The 26,309-nt window shown below is 46.6% G+C and overlaps 3 protein-coding genes across 4 annotated transcripts; 2 read left to right on the top strand and 1 right to left on the bottom strand.

Moving 5' to 3' along the window:
* The first annotated feature begins 5,974 nt into the window (after window positions 1-5,974).
* LOC100845265 (CDPK-related kinase 5) lies at window positions 5,975-11,589 on the top strand. The gene is made up of 11 exons (XM_003562621.4): window positions 5,975-6,901; window positions 7,780-7,910; window positions 8,637-8,678; window positions 8,767-8,875; window positions 9,231-9,309; window positions 9,418-9,714; window positions 9,793-9,905; window positions 10,391-10,498; window positions 10,580-10,642; window positions 10,717-10,884; window positions 10,977-11,589. Exons 1-11 carry the CDS (start codon window positions 6,347-6,349, stop codon window positions 11,115-11,117), a joined length of 1,806 nt encoding a protein of 601 aa, XP_003562669.1. The 5' UTR covers window positions 5,975-6,346; the 3' UTR covers window positions 11,118-11,589.
* Window positions 11,590-12,868: 1,279 nt separating this feature from the next.
* Window positions 12,869-17,772, top strand: LOC100845769 (zinc finger CCCH domain-containing protein 62). 2 transcript variants are annotated; one of them, XM_024461748.1, is made up of 8 exons: window positions 12,869-13,328; window positions 13,953-14,070; window positions 14,305-14,366; window positions 14,444-14,498; window positions 14,578-14,674; window positions 14,757-14,855; window positions 15,437-15,545; window positions 16,464-17,772. In XM_024461748.1, the coding sequence occupies exons 1-8, from the start codon at window positions 13,001-13,003 to the stop codon at window positions 17,012-17,014; spliced, it is 1,419 nt and encodes a 472-aa protein (XP_024317516.1). In that variant the 5' UTR covers window positions 12,869-13,000; the 3' UTR covers window positions 17,015-17,772. The 2 variants fall into 2 exon arrangements, with proteins under 2 accessions (XP_024317516.1, XP_024317510.1); XM_024461742.1 differs by having other exon boundaries at window positions 12,872-13,340.
* Window positions 17,773-20,042: 2,270 nt separating this feature from the next.
* On the bottom strand, window positions 20,043-21,611 carry LOC100834857. The gene has a single exon (XM_003559899.4). The coding sequence runs from the start codon at window positions 21,246-21,248 to the stop codon at window positions 20,316-20,318; it is 933 nt and encodes a 310-aa protein (XP_003559947.1). The 5' UTR covers window positions 21,249-21,611; the 3' UTR covers window positions 20,043-20,315.
* Between the last annotated feature and the right edge of the window lie 4,698 nt (window positions 21,612-26,309).

The following is a 26,309-nucleotide window of genomic DNA, read 5'->3' as shown; positions in this document are numbered from 1 at the left end:
AGGAGACGGCGGCGGCGCGAGGGGGACGGGGGAGGAGGCGGCGGCGGCACGAGGTGGAGGGGGTCGAGCGGGCGATGCAGAGTTTAGCAGGAGAGTAGGTCGGGGAAGGATACGCAGGCGAGTCACGCCTTAGCGGGCAACGGGTTCAATTTTAGATCAACCTAATAATCAACGGTCCTAATTAATTCTCGTGGAAGTACTGAAAAGTACTGGAAAGTAGTCGCCAATCACCGTAAAAGAGCTCTTTATCTTAAGATCACTGCTAATTATACAAGGGTTTCACAGCTTGAGCTTGGGCAAGTGCCCAGGGTGGGCGGACGCTGACTCGCCAGTGCATGTACTAGTACTCACTCCAATTCATAAAAATGTCATACATTTAACATAAAATTTGTACTAACTTAGTATAAAATGGACGAAACTTTTTTATGGGTCTACCTAACACCCGTATCAACATAAAACTCTTAACAGAGCATGCACGCTGCGCCCTTTATTCTTCCTTGTTTCCTTGGTCTTCTTCAGTGGCCAATCCCGCGGCGGTGCGGGAGATAATGGACCTGCTTGGTTTCCGACCGATTCCAGCCTTACCAAATTTTTGGTGCGCCCACGACTTTTGGTGTCATTTGGATGGACGCCAATGATTTGGCCAGCCCAATTGTGTCTGTGCTTTTTTCGCCAGTTCCTGGGCGAACCGTCGGCGTTGTTGTTCTTTGCCAACGAATTGGCGACCAAATGCTGCTCTTATCCTCCGCCATGGTGGCAGTCGCCGGCGTTGGGGTGGTTTCCGTGGCGGGTAAACACAGAAATAGAACCAGAGAATCTCCACGCACATGATTGCCATCATCTTGTCCGGCGACGCATCCGACGGCTGATGGCGGCGGTGGCTGAAGGTGGCCGTCAATAGATTGAAGGCAGATGTAAATCATGTGTCCATGCTCGCATAGTTTTAAGAAATTGGTACATCCTTCGCTGGATTTAAAGCAATCAGCACGACGAACTCTGGCCGAAGTTGGAGAAGAAAATGAAATTCCGGCGAAGTGGTTGATGGAAACCTAAATTTCTCGATGTCTTTGGTTTCTGGCAGTGTGAAGATCCTCAGGTATGATGGAATCGTTCAGGTTTGCCTCCGTCCCTGATCTTTGATTGCGGTTGCTGAGGTGGCTGTTACGGGATTGTGGTGCGGGAGCTCGTCTGGTCGGGAAGAGGACGGAAGTCAGGACGGCAACATGATACAACTATGGCTGCTGATGCATCGCTGATCGTTGTATTTGTGCATTGCTAGTGGATGACGCCTAGGCTTCTCTGAAGGAGAGATCGCAGTGTGAGAAAGTCCAAGGTGCTCCCATGGAAGAACTGTTGTCAGGAGAGCCAAACATGGCTGCAAACCAAACGGGGAATCCAATCTTTTTTCGAAAAAATTGGCAAGCTGCAAACCGAACAACCAGCACCTGCCAAAAATTTGATTATGCCTTTGTATTGGTAATGCCAAAAATTTGGCAGGGCCAGTTGGGGCTTAAAGCCCAAAGTCCGGTCAAAGCGCCAACAGCGGCCGCCACAACCAGGACCGGCATGTCCCAGGCCTCGAGGCACATGATGGTACAGGCCGGCCAGCCAGTTGACCGCAAACCCGCCGCACGTCACCGCCGCCGCCTGCAACATGGCGTCGATGAGGTGCAGACATGCAGTAAGCTTGTTTGTTTGTTTGTTACTTTTTTATCCGCTCACCACAGGAAGCCCAACCTAGCTAGTCGGCGGGAGCTTTGTGCTGTTTTGTTTAGTTTTGTTTTTTTAGGAAAAATCCAACTTTATTCAATCGTAGCAAACAAAAGGATACAAGTTATTTCTGGGGTTTCAAGAAGCCACACCGTGCGGCCAGCTCAAAGCGATGAAGCCGCCTTAGCGAGGTTGTGAGCATCAACACATTATACGAGCGCTTCTCATGCTTGAAGGAAGCCAAAACACTTCCTTTTATCCTCAATCTCCTTCAGGATAGTGCTATAATAGCCTAAGCTCCGAGTTTTCAGGTCATTTATGACAGTAGAGCAATCGGACGCCAAAACAAACCGAGATAGCTGCAGATCTTGAGCCAGAGATAAGCCTTCATTGCAGGCTTTTTTTTTGTTGAGAAACGAGACGTTCTCCTGCTTTGTTATGGGAGACGTTCTCCTGCTTTATATGGGCTGGCGCGAGTATCACCCTTCCCGTCCTCGTTGTCGGGCCGGCCCAACACCGAGGAAATAGACCTACGGGCTCGGCCAATTTGGATGCTCGATCGAGCTAGCAGAACGTGTTCGCCTGAAGTGTCTGATTCCCCGCAGGCAACGATCGTAACGGCTGTTTCGGTTCGATAAAATCCTCTGGCATGTATTGTTTGACGTTCGGATCGACCTTCGTTGTCTGCTATAGCCCTGTTTTTTGAAAAACATTTTATTTTTTGCAAGGGAAAAACATTTTGAGCTGCTCACCTCAGCAAGCTTAAACTAGCAAGTCAGCAACATTCAGAGAGCTTTGTGCGTTTTGTTTTGTTTCGAGAACGTTCAACGTTCAGGCCTTCAGGGAGCTTTGCTCTTTTTTTTTTTGAGGTGTCAAGGAGCTTTCGTGACGTTCCCTGTTTCTATTAATTGGGCTAGCGGCCTGCCCCGAGCATCGCACACTTCCCGCCTTCGTTGCTAGGCCGGCCCGATAACGCCGAGAAAACAGTCCTACAGGCTCGCCAATCACCTCTCTCTCAAAAATAAATAAATCAGTCTCGCCAATCTGGACGCGCGATCGAGCGAGCCGGCCGGCCGGCCCCTGGCAGAACGTGTCTGATTTCCGGCATGCAACGATCGTACACACGGCTGTTTGGGTACGGCAAAATCCGAGGGCTTCTCTGCCGGATCCCATGCCATGGGGCCACCGGCCACGAACCGTCCTGGCCACGGTAATCAACCGAGTCCGGCCGGGGAAAAACGTCAAAGACGACGTAAATGCAGCACTAAAATCGCCCCCTCCCTGCTACGTACGTCCTGCCATTACTTCCCCGTTTCTGTACCCCCCCGAATCACTCGCACCTACGCAATCCGCCGGGCATGCAGGCGCGCGAGCAAAGCAAGCATCTCAAGGCGCCGCGGCCGTATATACCCGTGTACTACACCGCAACCACATCGGATCGACACCCCCGGCTCGATCGGACCGGACGCCGTGGATGCTTGCACGGGAGCAATGCCGAGATTACCAAAGATGGACGACGCGTTTGCACGCTGCTCTTCTGTGAGTTCTGAGCTCACGCCTGCACAGCTGCAGCCTCTGCAGGGGCGCGGCAGAGCGAAGGATCGATGGAGCGACACAAGTGGGAGGAGTAGCTAGCATTTGGCGGTTTCGCAATCAAGTCTCGATCGACCGGCCCTGATCGAGCCGGTTCATGGATCACCCGTTACGTACAGCCGCAATGAAAGCTTGCTGCTGCTGCACCGGCCTCAACGCGGTCTCCATGACATGCCACTCAATTAATTACTGCTCTGCTTGCTTGCTTGTGGTCTCCAACTCTCCGCCATGACGAACTGTTTCTCTCCATCTGCTTAGCTAGTTGTACCTGTACGAGTGTTTAAAGCTCACTTCTTCCCGGGGAGAAAGCACGCACGCACGTACGTACAGGTGGCAGCGCACGGGTGCGTCCTAACGCTGGCAATAACCAAGCGAGGCGGGAAGGATCGGTGATTAACTGTGGAGTACTGCTACCAGGTTTTGGCTTGCTAATAAAACTCAACTCACTGAGATGATCAGAAGAATGAACCCCTGGCTTCTAATGCTGCAGAGAACGTCAGACGGAAGGCTGGAGTACTCCTACTTTGCATGCTGACATGTCGTTGGTTCCAGTGCACTTGGGGGCTCACAGATGAATGGCCAGTTCCTTGATGTTTTCTCTCCACCCCACGTCCAAAATAGAAGCACACGACAGGTAACTCCCAGGTAAAGCCAGAAAAGAAGCAGCGGCAGCAGTACCGTATAGAACAAAAGCCATGGATGGCCGGAAGTGCCTTCTTGCTTGCACCCATCTGGCCTGCAGGGGGCATATGTACCAAGCATTCATAGGAAGATCTGTGACAAAGAAATAAATATATCAGTGGTGTATGTACCCTGAGCTCTCAATACATGCATGCATGGTCATTATGCACCATGCATTTATAGGAAGATTTGGAACAAAGAAATATATGCTGGTCATGTACCCCATCAGCTCTCAATAACATCTGTGCGTACCATTGTCCCTCACTGCCTCCCATTTTAATAGTAGATCGTACTGTATTCCGGCCGGTACGCCCCACGCTGCCTTTGGCCCGAGAGAACAATTGCTCCTCACCAGTCACCACAGCATTAGATTTGGCGTCCTCTCCGAATAAGGAAGATAAGATTAGTTTTTAGCAAACAGTCTTCTGACAGTGCTCCTGTGCGCTTCTGTCCACCGATGTTGTCGATGGCGATCGCCGCAACACAAGAGCCACAGCAGCAACTGTATCTTCTCGGATCGTCTTCTTCGACACCATCATGCGGATGCCGCGTCCGACAAGCTTCGCAGCCATGGCAGGGCACGTGAGCTTAACTAATGGCCGCCAGCTTCCTTTATCTTTACTCCTCTTCCCTCCTTTGGGCTGGCTTCCTTTTACTGCTTTTTGTTCGAGTTTGGCTCGACCAGTACTCCCAAAGAAAAGGGGTGGAAATGTTTGAAGCTCGGGTTAATCTTATTATTTGCGCGTGGAGCCCACGCCGAGATTTAAAGCTGTTGCTTTCGATGATGAGGTTGACGTCGTGCTGGTTGCGCATCAAGGAAAGTGACCCCCTCTGACACATGGAGGAGTACTTATGTTAGTCTTTTAAGACCGAGCTTAAGATTTTGAGTACTTCGCAGAATTCTGTAGCTAGGGAGCTTCTTTTTAACTTGCCTCATGCAGATTGTGATTTGAAGCATGGCAGCGCAGCTGGAACCTGTAATTTTACACCTCTTCTCTTTTGAATTGGACTGCAGAATTACGCATGGGGGTTGTTTGTACGGCATCAACAAAACTAGAGTGGGCATTTTAATTGCTAGGTTTCTGTTCGACATCACATGTAAGGCCAGCGATGTTGGTTTTATAAGGACGGAAGGAATAAACACGATGTCCAAAATCCAACCGGAAATTGGGCGAGATTTGGACCCCATTAGGTTCATTTAAAGCGGACACAAAGCTAATTTCTGGGTACCACGGTACTGTCTAATTTATTAGAGCAATGGCCTTATCTAAAGAAGGTGGCATAACAGCATAAGTGCACAACAAGCTAAAGCTAAACTAATTATGCCCGATTATTGTAGCTCCCCACGATTTCTCCGGCGTATGGAAAGATGCCGTAGCATGTACTACCACGTAGACATCCAAAATTGATCTCGATCCAGTGCATATGGACCTCGTTTCTCGATATGTTACTGAAAGAATACCATATTTGCACTCAATTCAGAAGAAAACGTAGTTTGTGATTCGTAGGATTTCTAAAAGCAGAAATATAAAAAACGCAAGATTAGAATGACACGTCATTTTGAACAATATTATGGAACTGAGACGATGTTTAACTATGCACAAGAAGAACAAAAATATTTCCAAGAGTTTATAGTAGATGGAATTTTGATCTGCTACAATAAAAAACTCCTAGTTTGCAATTTAACCCACCTCGCCACCCCAATCTCCTCGCCGTGCACTTTTTTTTCTCCCATATATGAAAGAGTACTCTATATGAAAAGAACACTCCTTCTCTTCTCACATGCCTGTACATATTTTACTCTTTTTCTTTCCTCCAAAATCTCGTCTCGTGCTCCACCCCCTCAAAAAAGCACAAACCAACAACAACGACGACAGCGACTATTCCAACCGTCTCACATCGCCCCAAAAGCAACCCTCCAAAGCCATTCCAAAATTTAAGCCCGGAACAAACCAAAACCCCCAAAGCAAATACAGAGAAGATCACCCTCACCCGTCACCGTCTAGACTCTAGAGTTAATCACTTCGTTTTGGGAGCACTCCAAGAGTTAATCGCAGCCAAATAAAAGGCCACTTCACCGCTACGGCAGCTCTCTTCAGTTCCCAGTCGGTCTCGCCGCAACTGCAGCTGCAAGGAAAGCTTTGCCACCTTGGGTCCTTGCCTCGGGCCATTACTGCCTCTCTCTCTCCACTCCACCTTCCAGTTTCAATTCGCCCACACTCCTCCGCACTCCAGTCCCCACTCCAGAGCTCGCGCCCCCCTCTCTCTCCTCCCTCGCCTTCCGCCATGGCTTCCCTCTCCTCGTAGCACGCGCCAGCGGTAGTGATCCAGATCCGCTCGCTCGGCGCCGGCTGGCGAGGCCATGGGGGGCTGCCACGCGAAGCCGCTCACGCACGACGCCAACGACGGCTCCCCGCCGCGCGCCGCGCCGGCCACGCCGCCGCCGCAGGCGTCCGCGCCCGCGACGCCCGCGACGAAGAAGCACTGGACGTCGTCGCCCTTCTTCCCTTTCTCCACGCCGAGCCCGAGCCCGGCGCACCACCTCTTCTCCTCCTCCTCCGCGGCGTCCCCCAGGACCACCAAGCAGTCCCCCGCGGGCTCCACGACGCCCAACACCCCGGCCAGGCGGCTCCTGCGGCTGCCCTTCCCGCCGCCGTCCCCCGCCAAGCACATCCGCCAGGCGCTCGCGCGGAGGCACGGCCCGACGCGGCCGGCGATCCCCGAGGAAGGAGGCGATGGGGATGGCGGCGGGAGAGGGCTCGACAAGGGGTTCGGCTTCAACAAGGCGTTCGCGGCTAAGTACGAGATGGGGGATGAGGTCGGGAGGGGCCACTTCGGCTACACGTGCGCCGCGAGGATCAAGAAGGGGGCGCGCAAGGGGGAGGCCGTCGCCGTCAAGGTCATCCCCAAGGCCAAGGTGATGTGTGCGCTTCTGCGAATGCTTGAATCTGGATCCTTGTCTTGGATGTGTGTTCACGGTGGAATTTGTGGTTGTGCATCGCCGTGCTAGTTTTCTGGAAAATGACGATACGGGGTTTCGTAGGTGCTGGTAGATTTGCTGATTGCTGCTGGCTAGTGCGGTGTTCTCATGAGTAATGATACAATGCTGCTGCTTCTGAACATTTTTTTATCACAGAAATTATGTGGTTTTATTATTTATGGATGTAGTGTTTATTGAACAGTGAAAGCTAAAGCTTAACTTTATTAAAGCTACCACTGACTTACATAATCAAAATTGTAGAGAATTGGATGCATCTTAGTTCATTTCTTAAGAAACGTGGGCCTTCTTGAGATTGAAGAACAATATCCACCTAGAGGAGTGGAGGTGCTTTGTCATAGAGGTTCCAAGGCTAATGTTGTCTTCCCCTGACAGCATGGGTTCATGTCCTGGCATGATATTGATCCACATTGTGCGTTGTAAAAAGAATGACTACTTTATTGCATGTCTTTAAGAATAATATAGATCATGAGCTTTTCTATGGATCACGTTGTGGTATACTAGGTACTGTAAATATTCGCACTCGACTCATGGGATCTCATTAAGTCGCGCAATTTTTTATTGTGGTATTTACAGATGATATTCCAAAGTACTCCTACCTGGAATATCGCTTTATTATTTTCGTGTGATTTGGCTTATGCTCCCAATAGCTGTAATGTATTGTAGACTCTTACCTTTTTTCAGTACGGAGTAAGAAAATTGCCTCAGTTTCTCATAGATGTACATGAACTCAGTTCCTCAATCCTCATATGTTCAGATTTTTAATATTGTCTGAAGGTTGCTCTGATGTTTGGCAGATGACCACATCCATTGCTATAGAGGATGTCCGAAGGGAGGTGAAAATTTTGAAGGCTTTGGCTGGACACAAGAACTTGGTCCAATTTTATGATGCCTATGAGGACAACGAAAATGTCTACATAGTAATGGAGTAAGCTTCCATTACCTCCACTTCATAGCTGCAATACGTACTCATTATAAATTTCATAGGCTAAGAGCATGCACTCCTTAACATATCAAGTTTCTTAGCTGTCGGGCCTCTTTAACGGTTCTTTCAAGTCTTGACTTCAAACTTGTACAGAAAAAAGAAGTCATGAAACAACAACGTGTTCCATTTTTGGTAACTCAGCTTTAATAGTTTTGCATGATACCTTTTTAACGATTTTTTGATCTCTTTACCCATTGTTAAAGTGGCAAGAATTACCTTTCGGAAGCATGGACCCACAAATATTTCCCTAGATGGTTGAAACATGCCTTTAGCAAATATTTGATTTTTATCCATTAGTCTTAATGATTAGTTACTTTTTGGAACTCTTATGTTAATTGTTCCAGAGTTACACAGATGAAATGCCTGATGAAATGAACATACATTAGTGCCTTTTCAGGCAGCAGCACTGTTGTCAACATGTTTGTAATGCACATACAGTTCTATTTTCCAGCCCAAACTTGATCACAAATATTTTACCAATAAAAAAGGGTTTTCCATGGTTGCTCAAATCCAGACAATTTTATTAGTTTGATCATTGAATGATGTGTTCTGTTAGACATCTTTTTTGCATCTCCTGATGATGATTCTGCTCTGTATTTTAAATGTCGCCCACGGAAACATCTAGTTGGTATTCAAAATATTTTTTTAATATAAAATCCCGTTATTTAGGTTGTGCGAGGGAGGGGAGCTTCTGGATAGAATACTTTCCAGGTAAACTTACATTGAATGATACCATATTTTGGTTCATTACGAAATATGTCCTTTGATACAACTTTTCTTTTGCATTTGCATTACGTAGAGGTGGGAAGTACTCTGAGGATGATGCAAAAGCAGTCCTGGTGCAAATATTAAATGTTGTTGCTTTTTGCCACATTCAAGGAGTGGTTCATAGGGATCTCAAACCAGAGGTGAAGTACCTTTCCGATTTTTTCCGCATCTCATCAGTTGTCTCTATTGCCATGTATTCGAAACTATTACCATGTATTCAAAGATTTAGGTGGTGAAGATTTTTAATAATGCTAGTAAACTAGCCATGTCTTCATTGCAAACGGAGATTATTAGCTGTTTCAACTTCCATTGAATACTGTATTCATGAATCGTCAGCAGTGCAGTATTCAAATAGCTGTATAATTTATTTGTAACGTTACTTATATGGTCTATTTGTTGCATTACCTTTCTCTTCTCCTGTGATCAAATTTTAATTCGAACTATTTTCATATTTGACTTTGGCATGACTTCTGAAATATTATGTTTTTCTGTCAGAATTTTCTTTTTTCTTCGAAAGATGAGAACTCTCAACTTAAGACTATTGACTTTGGCTTATCAGATTTTGTAAAACCAGGTTAGTTTCATACCAATCAATATCTTATTCATTTCTACTTGCCACAAAAAAAGAATTATAGTGTCCACAGGTGAAATAATCCATCATATTTGCTGTTCTTATATGCAGATGAGAGGCTAAATGATATTGTTGGAAGCGCTTATTATGTTGCTCCTGAAGTTCTGCACCGATGCTATAGCACAGAAGCTGATGTCTGGAGTATAGGTGTAATTGCATATATCCTCCTTTGTGGGAGCCGTCCTTTTTGGGCACGCACTGAATCTGGCATATTCCGTTCTGTCCTCAAAGCCGACCCCAGTTATAACGAGGCACCTTGGCCTTCCCTGACACCAGAAGCAATGGATTTTGTTAAGCGTCTGCTGTGCAAGGATCCACGTAGAAGGATGACTGCAGCTCAAGCTTTAGGTGAGCTTCAAATCTGTCTATTTGGATTCCAATTTAAAATTATGTCGTTCTAAGTGTCTTTGGTATTATGCTTTTCAGGTCATCCATGGATCAGAAATTACAATGACATTAAGATGCCATTGGATATCCTTATATTCCGTCTTATCAAAGCTTATATTCGTTCGTCATCATTACGTAAAGCTGCTCTGAGGGTCTGCATCCAAACTTGTTCTTATTTTTCTCCTGTTATTCTACCTAGATATATGATGTTGCTTCTTCATGTTTAATCTTGCTACATTTTATCTGACAGCAATATTTTCTGCTGAAGGCTTTGAGTGGTTGTGCAGTGACCTACTACTTTTGTTTGTAGTTTATTAGTTTCAATTTCACATGTTGCCTAGAACTTCTCGATCAAGATCACTGCATTTGTGTACAATTTTTGTAAATATTTTGGACACCTACAGTATGTAGCTTTTTATCTTATTAGTTCGTAAACAAAATGCTTAGACTGCTCTATTGGTTGGCATTTTCTGTTTTTTCTTAAACAAAATAAAGAGGCAGGTTTAGTTGCCAACACTTTCTTTGAGCTTCAAGGTGGCACTTTCAAGCTTTTCTTTTTTACAGCCATGACTGATCCCTTTTACTTTTATCTTCAACTGGCAGCCATTGATGTGTGATCTTTCTTGGTCTATTACAGGCTTTATCAAAGACTTTGACTGTGGATGAGCTTTTTTATATGAAGGGGCAGTTTTCTTTATTGGAACCTGACAGAAATGGATGCATAACCCTAGATAATATCAGAATGGTTTGTTCATCATAGAGCTCTGGTATGCTCTCTCCCATCATTTTGAAGCTACTCTTCTGATTTTTGTTTCATCCTCTTTAGGCCTTGACAAGAGAAGCCACTGATGCGATGAAAGAAACAAGAGTTCAGGAGATTCTTGTCTCGGTACATATGTTCTCGATCTTAATGCAGCATTTTCATGCAGCACAAGTTGTACTCACTGTACATTATCTTTTCAGTTGAGCGCTCTTCAGTACAGAAGAATGGACTTTCATGAGTTCTGTGCAGCTGCAGTCAGTGTTCACCAGCTTGAAGCATTAGATAGATGGGAGCAACATGCCCGATCTGCCTATGAACTTTTTGAGAGGGATGGAAATCGAGCTATTGTAATCGATGAACTGGCTTCTGTATGTGATATCTTCCTCTCCATCCGTGTTCATTTCCTAATCGATAAATTTGGAGCCTCTTGACATAAGTCCCCTGTTATTTGGTCTTTCAGGAACTGGGTCTCAGCCCTTCTGTACCGCTGCACGTTGTTCTGCAGGACTGGATCCGTCACACTGATGGGAAACTGAGTTTTCTTGGGTTCGTCAAGTTGCTGCATGGCATGTCCAGTAGGTCCCTGTCAAAGATCAGATAACTGTTGATAATTTCTAACGACAGCACAGATTTATACTGCCCCAGCCCCAGCAGCTACCAGCTCGGTTCACAGTCAACAGACAACATATGGCCAAGGAATTGTCCGTCAACTGGAGAACTGGAGCCTGCATACCGAGGTCAACTGCCTGTGCTAGTACCCCCTGGTCTGTCACTAATTTCAGTATAGAGTTCTGTTTGCGGTCGCCTGACTGCTGATCCTCATTGTCTTCTTCTTCACAAAACTTGGACATCAGCATTTAGATTAGGAAAAGGAAAACGGTCACCCATGTCTCTGCAACATGTGATGCCTCCTCTAACAGTCTTAGAATAGCCAAGTCATGTTCCCTTGCTGTGGACAGCGCTGTAAAATGCCCCGGTTTTGGGAACTGGAGCAGATATATCACTCGCTGCCATTGTCATTAGTGTGCCATTATATTGATTGAGTTGAAGATGCTTGAATTTTGTGCAGTTCACCTCGTCCTGCTTCAAATTTCTTCCTGATTGGTACTTGCTTCTCTCTGGTTTTACCCTTGTGAGTCTGGACCTCTCACGTGTGCTACCAATTGAGGGCTTGAGGGGTGGCAATCTTGCCCGTTCGCCCCGCCGCGTAGGATTGCTAACCCCAGGTTAGGATATTACCTGATTGCTGTAATGCTGTCGCTTTGTAACGGGCAGGGAACTCAATGACGCAGAGTCTATTTAGGGCGTGTTTTAAAAATACGATGCGACTTTATTGATTAACCATAGGACGTACAGTACTAGACTATCATGACAATAAATCGAAACAACAGAAAGGAACACACATGACAAAGATCTCTTCGTATATTCCAAGTTTTTGGTGAGAAAATTGTGGAATATCATGCTTGCACACACTAGACTAGCCTTTCAGGTTTTAAAAAAGCAACATGAGCCGTTCGTTTCAAAAAGTAAAAATCTAAGATGTTTGAACGCACGGTGGCAATAGCTGGATCTATCGTGCCTGCACCTAGGGCTCCTCGGTGGGTTTTCTTAGAGCTCTGACGACCTCTATGGTAGCCATGGCGCACAAACCGTTGATCTGGAGGGGGAAGACAACCTGCAGAGGTTTCTCAAAAAAGAAACAGACAACCTGCAGATTCTTTTCTGGGCTAGTATTTCTTCTTGGGTTGTACCATGGCCTCTCCATGGGCCTTTTGCTGATTTGCTCTTGTCTCTGCACATCGCGAGAGAAGAATTGAATATTAAAGTCACTCAAATCAGTTGATTTTTAGTTTTAGATTTGTCATCTGAACAAATAGCTGCTCCCTCCGGTTTCTAGTTTTTGGAATTTCGTGACGCCTCACGGTGTCACAGCAACGGTGCCAATGCCAAAATTCGCAATTTGACCTAGACTCAATTTTTTTCCTTCCAAATAGTACAAAACTCAGAGGCTTAGGACCGGTGCCGGCCGGAGCTGGGTACGGTGAGGACGCGACGCGCTTAGCATGACCGTTGATATCGTTTTCGCAAATTGCTGACACTTGAGGCAGGTGAGACGAACGTGATTTGTTCTTGCCTGCACTGATCTGAGCCGTCGATTCTCTTTTCTGAGCTGCCGATCTTGCGTGGAAAGTGCCAGTTCAAAATCCAAATACCCCCGACGGCTTCTCGTTCAAATTTGGGTTTTGAAATTCCAAAGAGATTTTTTTAGGGGGGAAATCGAAAGAGGTGGAGAACGGCAAACTCGTCGTCGTGGGAACTGGGAAAGTACCAGTAGACGTTGCCAGTATACACGGCAAATCTAAACCCGCCTTTCCATTTATTTTCTTCGGGCAAAGGAGAAGGGGGGAAAACGAAGGCTGGGGAGGGCGAGGCCGGGGCGGCGGCGAGCATCTCAGCGGAAGGCAACTGCGCAGGGGCGCTACGATGCCCGTAACAAGGAGGCGCGCCGCGGCGGTGGTGGTGGCGGCGGAGGCGGAGGCGGAAGAGGGCGCCGCGGCGATCGACATCTCCTCTGATTCCGATGCTGAATCGGCGGAGTCGGAATCGGAATCGGAGCAGGAGGAGGCGGAGGCCAGCAGCGACGAGGACTACGTCGACATCAGTGACAGCGACGAGGACTGCGCCGACATCAGCGACAGCGACGCCGACGATGAAGAAAGGAGCCGCGAGGGGAACGAGAGGGAAGGGGAAGGGGAGGCGGGCCACCAATCCGGCGTGGATCGAAGCGAGGCTGCCTGCAGCAAAATTACCGGTCTCCTCCGCCGTAATCACATTCTCTACGCTTCCCTCTCCCCCTTTCTCGTTTCTTCTCTTTCTTCTCACCTGTTTTTTTAGAAAAAGGAACAATGCTACCTGTTGCTGACTCCCAAGTAGCGCGAGCAAATTTTTGAAACGTTGGAGCGGAATTGGAACCTTTAGATACTGTTGGATGCTCACTCGTATGGAGCACATGCAGGGGTGACTCCGTCTGTTCACCTGCTGGTCGGCGAAATCTAGTGTATCTGAATCAAGTTAACAGTTGCAAAAAATAGCCTCCGTTCTAGTGGAATTGGATACCGTAGTGGAGAAATAGGATTCTCAAATCATTAGATTTATCTTGTGTAGACAGGTGCGATTGTTTTCAAATATCGGCAGAATGGTTGTAGAGATTTATACGAGCAATTGTGTGGAACCAGCTTGAATGGAAACCGGTGGTTGAATGGAGCTGGGGGCAATTGCTGTCATGTTTGGGATGGTATAAATTTGTGCATTGATGTATGATTTTCCTCGATTTGTTTCAAGGGCAAAACATGAATCAATTGAACATCATGGTCTTTCTATCTGACACTACTCAGTTCTTTTTTACAAAACCTAAGGAGCAGGATTTTGTCTATAGGAGGAAGAAGTCTGGATGGGATTAAGTTGGTGGAGTGCAAGGCCTACCTAAAGAAGAATGGTCTTAGCCAGATTGGGGACATGTCAACTTGTGTAGAAAGAATAACGCTGCATTGGAGGTTAGTTATGGGACATCTCTCAGTCATGGATTATTCAGTAATTTGATGCTTATCTTCTCATCTTCCAGGATGAGCAGCACCTATTGCCTACCAGAATCTATATTTTAAAAACATTACTTTCTGATTCATTTGCTTGTTTTCAGTTTTTCTTTTTCCTGATGCCTGTGATCTGCGACATTTTGGAATAACCAGATATAGACACATATAAGTAAACTTTTATCATTTCCTCACTAGGTTCAGAGATGGGGATCCGGAGAAAATTTATCCACGGTCATCTTTTTGTATTAACTGTAAAGGTGCCATCTCACTTGTGACACATTCTTTCTCCTATCTGCATAACAAATTATGAAATGACCATGGTCTGTCAACTCAGGTGATGTCTGTAGAGGTGACACCGTCTTATTCAAACAAAAGGTTTACGAGAAGAGGTAGTCATCTGTTTTTCTGCAGTAGAATACCCAGAGTCCTTAGAATGGTAATGAGGCTCTTCTTTGGTGACTATGACAGTGGCAAAAGGCACTCAAAATGTATAGGGAAGCGAATAGTGGCTGGGAAGGTTTTTAAGGAGAGCTATGGTAAAGAGAAGCAGCAGCACACTTTTACTGTAAGGAATTGATTCAATGATATAGTACTGCCATTATAATTGTTTCTTATGGCCTTTATAATTATGTTCTTAAATTCAATAGATTCAAGTATTCTGGAGCAAAGGTGTAGGCAAATTACCACCTTTGTCTCTGCTACTTGTCAAAGGGCGCAACCTGTACAGAATGATGACTTTCCGGCAGGTAGGAGCGGCTCTTTACCAGGACTAGTTTAAGCTTGTTCTTCAACTGTTTCTGCAACTCCATGGGCAGATAATTTAAGTACTTCAGTGTTATCCGATGAATGTAATGAATTGTGCACATTAAGTCTGTTGCCTTTTAGATGTTTTCTTGGAAATGTCATGGATTTTTGCAAACCAGTAATCAAGTTTATGTTGCCTTTTAGATGTTATATGATATATCTTCAGATAATCTTGTTTATATATTCTGTTGTTTGGACATGCATTATTTATACTCCCTCTGATCCTAAATTCTTTGACTCAAATTTGCCCAAATATGGATGTATATATCTATTCTTAAAAAACGTCTAGATACATGTAATATTTCGACAACAATTTAGAATCGGAGGGAGTAGCTTTTAAGCGCATCAACATAAATGAAAAAGCGAAGTTTATTTTATACATTTACCATTTTGATGATGGCTGCACAATCTTAGATGGTGTTCTTATACCTTGATTAATATAAATGTACATCATTGCAAGATTTCCTTGTGTGATTTTCAACTTCACATTGGATACTTCTTTTTTCTTATATAAAAAATGTAGACTTGGTCAAATGAAGCGGACAGAGCGAAGGCTGTAGAAGAAAAGCACAGCAGGGGAGACGCTGCAAGACGTGTCCGTGCTTTGAATAGACCTAATTCTGGAGTAAATGGTAACCCCTGTTCTCATACCTTGATTAATGTTCGCATCAACTTGAGAGAGATTTTAGTTTCTCTGCAGTACTTCCCCAGTACTTAACTCACTGATGTTGTTGCATATGTGGGTTCGTATTCTCACACACTGGACATACTGCTAGCAGTTGTTATGTATAATAAACCATCTTTTCTGTTCTCGCAAAAAATAACTTCTCGATTCTCACGAACAAAACATCTTTTCTCGGACACCAGTATATTTTTCTGGCTGATGTTTGAACCTTAGTATTTGATGATGACTTTTAGAATTACACAATAGTGGTACCAGAAGTTCCTTAGGATTTTCTTATTGATGTTTTATGACTAAGCTCTATTGGGCTGATCAATTGGGTGTGGTCTCTTGATTTCTATTGTAGAGCCAGTTATTTTCAGAGGGAATCAATCAAATATCTTCTTACACAGAACAACACCACACATTAGCTTTATAAGATGAGTAATATATCCAATTCTCAGATGTCTGATGTTAACAAGAAAAGATGCATTTTCCCTACCAATGAATGTTATACATTGGCTTGGTCAGAGAATTCTTCTCACACATCTTATTTGCTTGACTGCTGAACCTATGTTATAAATAACTACTCACTCTGACCCATATTACTTGTCTCAAATTTGCCCAAATATGGATGTATCTATGTTTAGAAAGTGTCTAGATACATGTAATGTTTTGACAAGTAATTCCGGCCAGAGGGAGTAGTTCATTATTGTGAGTGTCTAACTTGGGGGTCTATTTTGCATTATTGTGCTAAGCTACTGAGTCAATCTGTAGCTCTTCTCAATTCTATTTTCAGTTTTGAAGTCCGTTCTCTTGAAGGTATATATTTGTTTTACTAGAGGACGGACTAATTTTGTCCTTCTTGCATTTATATGTATCCTTCTAGCAGTTCTTAAGGGCAAGAAATACATGGACAAAGGAAAATATCAGTCTCAACCTGGATTGCTCGATGGTGGGTCCAGGATCACCAAGGCCAAAAAACGTGTTATGCAATCCTCCGGTACTGATCTTCCTAACAAAAAATCTAGAAAAGAAGAACACCCAGCATCTTCTGGAAAAAATCGCACTGCTGGTGGTCGGAAGGCAAAGACAAACTGTACACCCCTGGATAAGAACATTGGCACCAGCAATAGCAGCTCTCTATGCAACAACAGGGATACAAATCATGTTATTCTGCAGAAAAACAGCCATGTAGCACCCGTCGACAGTATTCCGCGTAGCACGGAACTGAGGGCGAGTAAAAGAAAAACTGGTTCCAAGAAGAAAAAAACTGCTGGGGGCAGCCATGCTCAATTTGAAGAAAGTACTGTAAGTTCAGCTTCCCATACGCAGGCATATCATAGAAATTTAGTTGGAATACATCAGCCTTTCTTTCAGAGGCCCCAGCGGCCACCTCCATTGCACGAAGTTGGCAACTTCTGGCAACCTCGTATGTAGGGCAGATCAATAGCATGCCCAAACCCTACAATGGCTTTCCAACATCCAAGTTTATCACTCCCTGGCTGGCGTCCACCTGCTTATCTTAGGGAACCTCCACCTGATCGACTTCGAGCGGTATTTCCACCACTCAACATGTCGCAAATCATGTACCGCACTCATCAACATGTGATGCCACAATTCAGATATTCTGGTGGTAGCAATAATTTTCCTCGATAGGGCGGTTTGGCAGATGCGAGTTGCATTGTTGAAGAGTGCATCTTTGGTCAGAGGTCAGACATGTGAAAATTCCTGCTTTCTCTTGCTAAATGTCATTTTATCATTGTTCATTGAGCGTCACTTCATAAGGTACCAACTGAAGCCTTGTGTATTTTGTGTCTTCGTGTTTTTGCGACTGGTGGAAAGAAGGTACCGATAACATTCAACGTGCTCACACAGAATCGCCATGGACATGAGGACATTACAAGATATGCGTATGATTGGCTAGAAAACAGTACCAATGCTTCATGTGCAACTGGAAGACTGGAGGTGCGCACAAGGAATCAAGAATGCTTGGCAACACGCCAAGACGTCAATCTATGCTGAGTGGGCTCTTAAACAGAGTTTTCTATCCTGCAAGATCTGTTCTGAAACATCATATTGTGTGTGAGCTGAGAAGAATTGAAAACGATACCCAAATTGTTTACGAACTCCAGTATCTTCAAGTGAGTACGACCTTCCGCCTAATAAAAAACATCGTAGCGTTTTCAGTTCAGTAATACTAAAACCCAGTACATAAACTAGAACTGACTAATCCATCGCAGGAGCTTAAATAGTCTGAAGCTCTGGACCTGTTCCATGCGCACATGCCAAAAGGACACAAACAAGGCCTTGATCACGGTTGACCGTTTCGCTTGGCGCCGTAGCAACACCATGACGTATCCCAATGACTCAATCTCTCGTTAGTTTGAGGTGCTGCTGTCTTCTTCGCCTCGGGAGACGAATCATGTGCTGCTGTAGACGAGTCGCCGGTGGCAGCGTGCATGCGTTCTGACTAGCACAGCACAGTGCTACTACACAGCACACGAGTAACACGTCTCCTTCCTCTTTGTTAAACAAAACAGTGGTCAATGTTTTCAACTCTGATGATCAAGCCAGAACCAGATGATGATTAGAAACAGATCCCGTGCTCTTCTGCGGTTGGTTTCAGAGGCCGCCGTGGACCGAAATGCTAGTAGCCCCCCCCAAGATCGAGTCAAGTACTCTCTCCGTATCTTATGCGAGACAGCGACGCCGCCCGTCGTACTCCCCTGTTTCTATGAAATCAACGGTCAGGATGGACGTTCCAGGTGATTAGAAACAATCCTGATCAAACATGCCAACCTGCAAGTGTAGCATTTTTCCTTTTGTTCTGATTCAGAACATCATGATTCATGAACTGCGTGATCCGACAGCCCACATCTGCTTCGATGCTACTACCAGCTGCTACTAGTTTGCAGAACACAAGGATGAGCCATGGCCCATGTGGTTCCGTGGCTGTGTGTCGCTCCAGCAGTAGAAGGTCGGCCGTAAACAGAACATGTCAAACTGCGGAAGCCTAGCCCAGCCTCTTTTCCTTCTAACTGTGGAACGCTTAAAAAAACCAGTGCTTGCTAATTGCTTGTCCGACCGGATTGGACCCGACCACAGTCCTCCCACCCACACGGCCACACATGCCTCCCGTATTCGACGCCGATGCACTATTGACGATTCTGGCGATGTGTTCGTTTCGATTCGATCTCTGTTTGTTTGCCTTTTTAGGCTCCTCCTAGGTTGCCCAAAAGTCTGGTGATTGATGGGTGCAGCGTTTGGATTTGAAAACACGCGAATATTTCTACCGTAATGTTTTTGGATAGTTTACATGAAATGATCATAGGAATTTCAGAGGAATAAGTAGAGAGAAGGGAGAGATGGACACAAATTGTAAGAATACTGACGCACAAGAATTTCACTACCACAATCTATGGTGCGCCCACCTTCATTCTAGCTTGGTGTAGCTCGAAGCACTGATGGTGACTGAAATTGAGGTAGCAGTTGTAGCTAAACAGCGAGGCACGCTGCTGATTTGGAGACATGCAGTAAAGTGGCGTATTGTTGGATGGTTTCCCCTTAACATGATTGACAACACGCACACAAACTACGTCAAAAGCTGGGCCAGGAGCTGTTGGTAGGTGTTGACTTGGGAGAACCCTGGACTTGGGAGAACACACAAAATCATCTGAAATTATCACAAAAATCTAGTATTTCAGCTTTCAGGTGGTAGTGTTTGTCTACTATGTCTCACTCCAGTGCATGAGCGATTTGATCTGCAAACAACCATTTTTCAATGTCCGCACAGCTCCAAGATAAACCGGACAATTGCAGCACCATTAAAAAGCCAGGCAAGAGAAAATATTCTTTTTTTTAAGAATAAAGAGAAAATATTCAAATGGGAATCTTTTCACGGGCAAATGGGTGACGCTGCTGCTTGCATAGTTGCATCACAAGACAACACTGCTCGCTAGTACAGTACCACTACTAAACGTACACTTCTCACTCTTAATCATGCCGGGTTACTGCCATCCAATCACAAACAGTTTTAAACTCTGGGAATGTCAGATCCGCCAGCTTATGTTAACCCGGATTATTCCATGATTCCATCCATGATCCATCCCATGCGTACGTAACCTAACCTAGACAGTTGTGGCAGTTCGCAGCGTACCGGAAACCATTATACTAGGCCCCGGAACAGCTCAGGGCATCGGCGATTTGCCTGCCGCGAGCCCGATCCATCTCGGCATCGCACCACGCAACCCCCAACGGAATCCCGGCACAGTAATCCCCATGTGGTCATGTGGATGCTACGTGGACCCGATGCAGGGCCTTTGTTGGCTAATCGTCGTGAAACGTGTCGTGATCTGGCCTCTGGGATTTGCCCGCAAGGAGAGTTGATTAACCAGAATGAACCTCGCACTGTACTACGTGCTTGCCCAAGCGGTGGCAATTTTCAGAGTTCCCTGTGAGAATTGAATTGTTTCCGAAATCCTTGCGAATTGTAACTAGTTTTCCAAAATCTTTGCGAACCATTCCCATGTACATATCTGTATCTACAACTTGTATGAAAACGAACCTTTGTGGTTGGTTCACACAGGGAACTTAACGAGAAGAAAGAAAGAAAAACTGGGTAGGAAAATCAAGCTTCAGAAACGAACGAATAGAGCTGCTCTGTTTTTTTTGGTTCTTCTTCTTCCTCCAGGACAGCGTCATGCATGCGTCCTTCGTTGATCAAGTAGTAACTATCAACTCAGGCATTGGCGGCAGCGGCAGCAGCAGCAGGCCTGCCGCGGTTGGAGCCGCCGAGCTTCCGGCTGATGGTGTGGATGGCCGGGTTGGACCGGAGGTACCCGAAGAGGCTGTTCCGGTGGAAGGGCAGCGGCGTCGTCGACGTCCTCCGCCGCCGCGTCTCCTCTGCGGCCACCGCGTAATACGGCGCCATGTCGCTCGCCGACGCCGCGGAACCCCTCCCCTTGATCCGCATGGACGCGCTTCCCGAGTCTCCTCCTCCGCCATGGCCGCCGCCGGTGGCCTTGAGCATGGTGTACTTGAGCAGCGGGTCCTTGCCGTTCCCCGTGGCGCGGCCCTCCGACGCGCTGCGGAACAGGAAGAGGTCCTTCAGCCGCCATTTCCGGCTGCTCCCGCTGCCGCAGCCCCGCATCAGGGACGCGCCTCTGCTCGGAGGCGAGGAAGAGGATAACTCGTCTTCTTCGTCGTCCATGGCGGGGGCTCCTCTGAAAGGGGAAAGCGACCGCGTCGTCCTCCGAGAGGTGGCGGCGGCAGGGCCTGGGCGCGCGGACCTGCCCCTCGTCTCCGGCGCCGGCGGCTCTGGTTTCGATCTGCGGGGAGAGCGTGGGGAGGGGCGGCGGCGGCGGTCGTCGTCGGCGGGGAAGGTGGCGGTGGGGTTGAGCGGGCGGATCCGGCCGCCCTCGAAGAGCTCGTCGGCGGCGGCGAGGGTTGGCTGCGCGGAGTCCCGCAGCTGGCCGCTGAACCCGATCGCGAAGTCGAAGGCCGCGGCGGAAGCGGAGTCGTCGTCGGCGGCGGGGGCGTAGCAGCTGGTCCTGGAGGGGCTGGTGGGCGCGCTGGAGAAGAAGTAGCAGTAGCCAGGGAGGAGGTGGTGGTGGTCGCCCGCCGCCGTCCTCGGGCTGCACGGCGCGCTCGGCGGCGCCATGGCGATCTCCATTGATGACCTGACTGATTCCCTTTCTTCTCTACCACCGTCCACTCCGATCCTCTGCTCTGCTATCTCTTCTCAGTTCTCACTCTGCACTTCCTTTAAAATGCTTCCCGGATTCCCTTTTGGTTATGTAGAGAGAACCGATAGGGAGAGGAAGAGAAGGAAGGAAGGAAGGAAGGAGGAAGCTGGGCCGGGCCGGATCGATCGTAGTCGTGAGAGGAAAAAGGGCAAGGGGAACGTTAAAAGACGTCTCCGGCCTCCGGGCTAGTAGACATGGACCATGTGGGTCTTTGCACGCAACTTGTTGGTTTTAATTTGACGTGGAGATGAGAGAGTTCGTTGTGGAATCAGTTTGTGGGGGCTTGAAAAATAATAACACACACTTTTTGTTTCCATGCGTGCGGACATGCAGTCGCTCTCAGGTTCCAGGGGGTAGGAGTAGCAGGAGGAAGAGGAAGATGGAATTGGATGAAGGATCTATCTGGTTGGTGAGTCTGCATGACTAGATAGAGGGGGTGATATTTTTTTTCCTATCCGGGGAGAGTATGCATTTTTTTGATAGGTAAGTTGTTTTTTAAGTGAAATTCTAACGGTGCACGTTTGCCGCCCATGATTGGGGTAAACACTTTGTGTTTTTATAGTTTTTTATTTAACTTTTTGTTGTTTTCACAGACCAATTTTGGTAAAAATTGCACTAAAACCTTCTCTCGCATGATTCTTTTGCTGAAAAATTACCTTAGAATCCGCTAAAGGAATTTTTTTTTCGAAGATGGACAAAATGGACTTTTTCTAGGTTCCGTGCCGGGCCCAGGCTTTGGGCTCGGCTATGCCTGGGTTTTGGATGGAGGTTGTACGGTGTAAATCCACAATGGTGTTAAACCATGCGTCTCATCTAATGCAAATTATCTTTTTAGTGAAGGCTTCATCAATCTCAAATCGCTCTGCGACTCTTGTCTTTTGCAAGCACTTTACGTGCATGTGGTGGTGTGGGTCTACAATAGTTGATGTTTCTAAAAAAAAATTCAATGGAACCAAGACCAACCTCTTTCGTGCCTCCTCCATTTTACCTCACCCGCGGGGTAACCACCAACTAGCCTCCCGAGCCATCATGGTCCTAACCTTGATCTGAATGCGAGAACATAAGGCGATTTTATGAAAAGTATAAAATATCGGTCCGTGGCTACATATGTATAAATCAAACCATTCTAGAATGGATAGAAATTGATTTGTTATGATGCTTTGTGCCATGTGATGTTTTTGTCAAAAGTTTTGAGATAACATTTTTATGAGAGAAAAGACCAGACCACATATTACAGCTACTTTATGCAAATTCATTGGATATCACACGCAGATATCCACGACATTAAAAATCTTATCCCACGAAAACAAGAGAAATTCACGCATATTACATGCGTGGTTACAGCACGCACATGTCAAGGCGGCTTTCCGCTCTAGTGCGTATCTCACTTTCCCACCATAAGTATACCACCATAAGTACTGATATAAGAGAAGTGTTCAGCGCTGTGTTTACGAGCACCTAATCACACTCGAACCGTCGATTAATTAACGACGAGCCGTATGTGACTGGCGAGATATTCGCTACTGTAGCCAGTACGTACGAGAGGAGCTAGGTGGATCGAGCAAGGAGCATATGTCACGTGGAGGATTGATTCCTCGAGGGAAGTAGTGGCCGATCGAAAAGCACGCCGGTTTGCCGTCAATCGTGGACATTTCTTTTGACGTCAAGAGGCCGGGTGATGATGCCGACGGGGTGGGTGGATTTTATGGCGATGGCGATCGGGAGGGAAAGAGGTTCTTGTCATGGCAGCAGGCAGGCAGCTAGAGCAGATCCAAACTCCTGAAAAGCCTCTCCGTGTTCTAGAATCCGTTGAACAGTTGGAAGAGATGTTGTTGGCATGCGTTTCGCCACACCACTGGAGTGTTTTTTTGAGAGGGTCGGGGATTTGAGGCGCACACGTACGTACATGTCGCCGTTTCTGTGAGAAGATAAGGTAAATTCCAGCTGTATCTGAAAACGGCAGAGTTAGCACGGTGCGTTGCTACTTTGCTTGGGGGCATGATGTGTGAGGCACACCCTGGAACAGTCGTTGAGTCAGACGTTCGTGTTTGGTTGCTGGGGTATTGGGATTATCCGTGTCTATTTATTCCCTCTTTCTATATTCAGGAATACATTTGTACTCCCATAGAAATTGGCACGGCTAGGGAGTACTTGTAATTCTAGAAGAGAAACTTCCGGCGATCCGTTTCCACTGAAACGACCGGATACACCTTTGCTCGTGAGTCGTGTCTCTAGTGTCAAATTATCATCACATGGTACGTGTGGCAAAGCTATATAGCTTATCTCACAAAATTTAAACTGTCAATACTCCTGCTGCAGTGCTGCTAGCTAGAGAGTATATGGTATGGTCGATCTGAGATAAGTAACTGTGTACTATCAAGTTACTGCTTTTGAGTTAGGTCACCTAACTTTGACGTACGAATTTTACAACACTGTACCGAACCACAGAAAGTCAGTTAGCGAGGGGGAGTAGGAGGAGATGCACAATCACCTGCTAGTATACTACTAATGACTTGGCGAAAAACTCGCAAGCAATCAAGCATGATGAACTTGGCGAGAAAAAAACTGACTTGGCGAGGTTTCAGTTTTCAAGGCAGGCTGGCTCGCCAACGCCGAGCTGCACGTTCCTCCGGCCGGCCATCAGCCCACCTACCCAACAAAATCAGCCCAACTAAACTTAAACAGTTAAACCCCAATCCTGTTCTGCATTGCACATGCATGCATAGGCGCATAGCCATAGCCACGAAAACGAGGCCAAATGACATGACCCGGCGAGCGTTTCCGGCTTCAGTTGCTTCTCGCAGGGGCGTCCATCGACCCTCCTGAATTTCCCGGCGCGATGCGACCGGGCTTTTATGTATTCTCCTGTTTCGGTCTTCTCGCCAACTGTTGCACGCAGCACGCCTGTGACTCTCAGGAAACTGTTCAGGGATTAATATCAATAGTGTTCCCTAGTACCGATCGATCGAGCCACACAAGTCAACGAACGAGGATCGATCACCCACAACTAATTAGCCAAAACTGGCAAGCAAAGCAAGCAACCATGATGACTTGGCGAGGTTTCGAGGCATCATCAACAGGAGGCCGGTGTGGTGGGGCTGTGGGCTACTGGGGCTGGATCACGTCGCCGACTGGCTAGATTTCAAGGCTGCGGCCGTCAGTCCACCTACCCAACAACAACAGCACAAGCAAACCCAATCCCGTTGTTCTACGCACGCAAGCATGCATAACGTACGTACGTGCCCACGGGAACGAGGCGAAATGACATGACCCGCCGAGCCATTTCAATTCGTCCTTCCGAAGTTCTCGTTTTCACGCTCCGTCCATCCATCCATGATCCATCCATCCGTGCGCCCGGTCATCAGTTCGCAGCCGTGAAGAAGGGTACCCAGGATGGCGGGATGGGCCGGGGGAGTTTATGTTGAGTTGGTTTACGTGGCGTGGAAGGCAAATGCAGGATGCAGAAAATAGCTGACCTGACCTGAGCTTGATGATGAATTGACGTGTCAGTTTTGTCGTAGTACGTCGTCAGGCTGCTACAGCGATTCCAGTTTGACGAAAATCAACTTGTGACTTTTTTATTTCGTGATTTTTTTAATACAAGGGGAATTTTTTATTTCGAGCTTTTTTTAGCGGAACTTTTTATTTCGATAGAAGAGGAAAGTGTTGGATTCTTTCTCTCTCTTTTTTTTAGGAGATTCTTTCTTTTTTTTCTGAGAAAAAAGGAAGCAGACAAATCAAATCGAGCCCACCAAACATCTTAGGCCCAATGGAATGTTGAGACGCGATTTTTAGGCTTTGTCCTTATCCTCTCTCTCTCTCTCTAAAAGAGAAGGTTTTGGCCTTTTGCCGTTTCAGCCAGGCCAACGCCGTCCTTCTCCTGCAGTACCGCGCGTACGGTCATCGCGAGAGCAGACTAGCAGAAAAGGAGAGCGGATCCGCACAAAACTTTCTAAAATTCACTCGATCTGTACGTGAAAACCATGCAAACGTTTTACCAAAAGTGAGTAAAATCTGAAGTCCAACAAAGCTCATGTCACGGTATCGATCTTCGGCTCCTCAGGGATTTGAGCGTGTTGTTTCTTCCTTGTTTCTTTTAGCACAGCGTGCGCTAATGGAGTAGTCTTTATGTGCGATCTCGAGCATGTTGTTTGTTCCTCGAACTTTCGTAATGGCTACGTCAGCTGCCACGCCGTAGATTTGAGCTGGAAAACGTGATTTAATTAGACTGGAAGTGTTTATTCCTGTCAAGTTTAGTGAGCGAATGTACGACTTGTAAGTTTATGAACTAAACTGTTTCTATCTATCAAGTTTATGGACATGTGGTGTTATTTCCTCTTTAACAAAAATATATAAAATTCTTATGCATATAGAATTGTCTTAAAAATAGTTGCATATTGCAGTCACCACGGGAGAGGCAAAATTTGCCGAGTGCGGGATGATAAGCCGAGTGCAATCCCCTCTAGCACTCGGCTTATAGGACACGTGGCGGCAGCCTGTACCACCACGGCTCTACGGTGCATAAGATGAGTGCGTTTTTCCATGGCACTCGGCTTATAAATTTTTTTTGGCCCAGGGCCTGCTTCCGTCAGGCCCATCGGATACGTCGAGTGTTTCTAGCACTCGGCTTATAGGTGACGGCCGTTAGGCGACTCCGTCCGTCAATTGTGTTTGCCAAGTGCCATTTTAGCCGAGCGCTAGAGCCGTATAAACCGAGTGTCCGCTAAATTGCACTCGGCTTATACATATAAGCCACGTAACTATACATCGAGTGCTATAAGCCGAGTGCGACACTCGGCTTATATATAAGCCGACTGTATTTCCCTCTTTGCCAGCAATTTAAGCTTCTCTCACTACCACAAAACATGCCATCTATGGCGGGTGAAAATAGCCATTTGTGGCGTGTGCAGCACACGCCACTAATTACTGGCCACTGATGGGTTTTGCATCAGTGTCGTGTGCAAAACCCGCCGCTGATAGGTCAGGCG

This window comes from Brachypodium distachyon, chromosome 1 (genome assembly GCF_000005505.3).
Source record: "Brachypodium distachyon strain Bd21 chromosome 1, Brachypodium_distachyon_v3.0, whole genome shotgun sequence".
Classification (NCBI taxonomy): domain Eukaryota; kingdom Viridiplantae; phylum Streptophyta; class Magnoliopsida; order Poales; family Poaceae; genus Brachypodium; species Brachypodium distachyon.
Note: the sequence above shows the minus strand (reverse complement) of the source record. Positions and strands in the feature narration are given on the sequence as shown.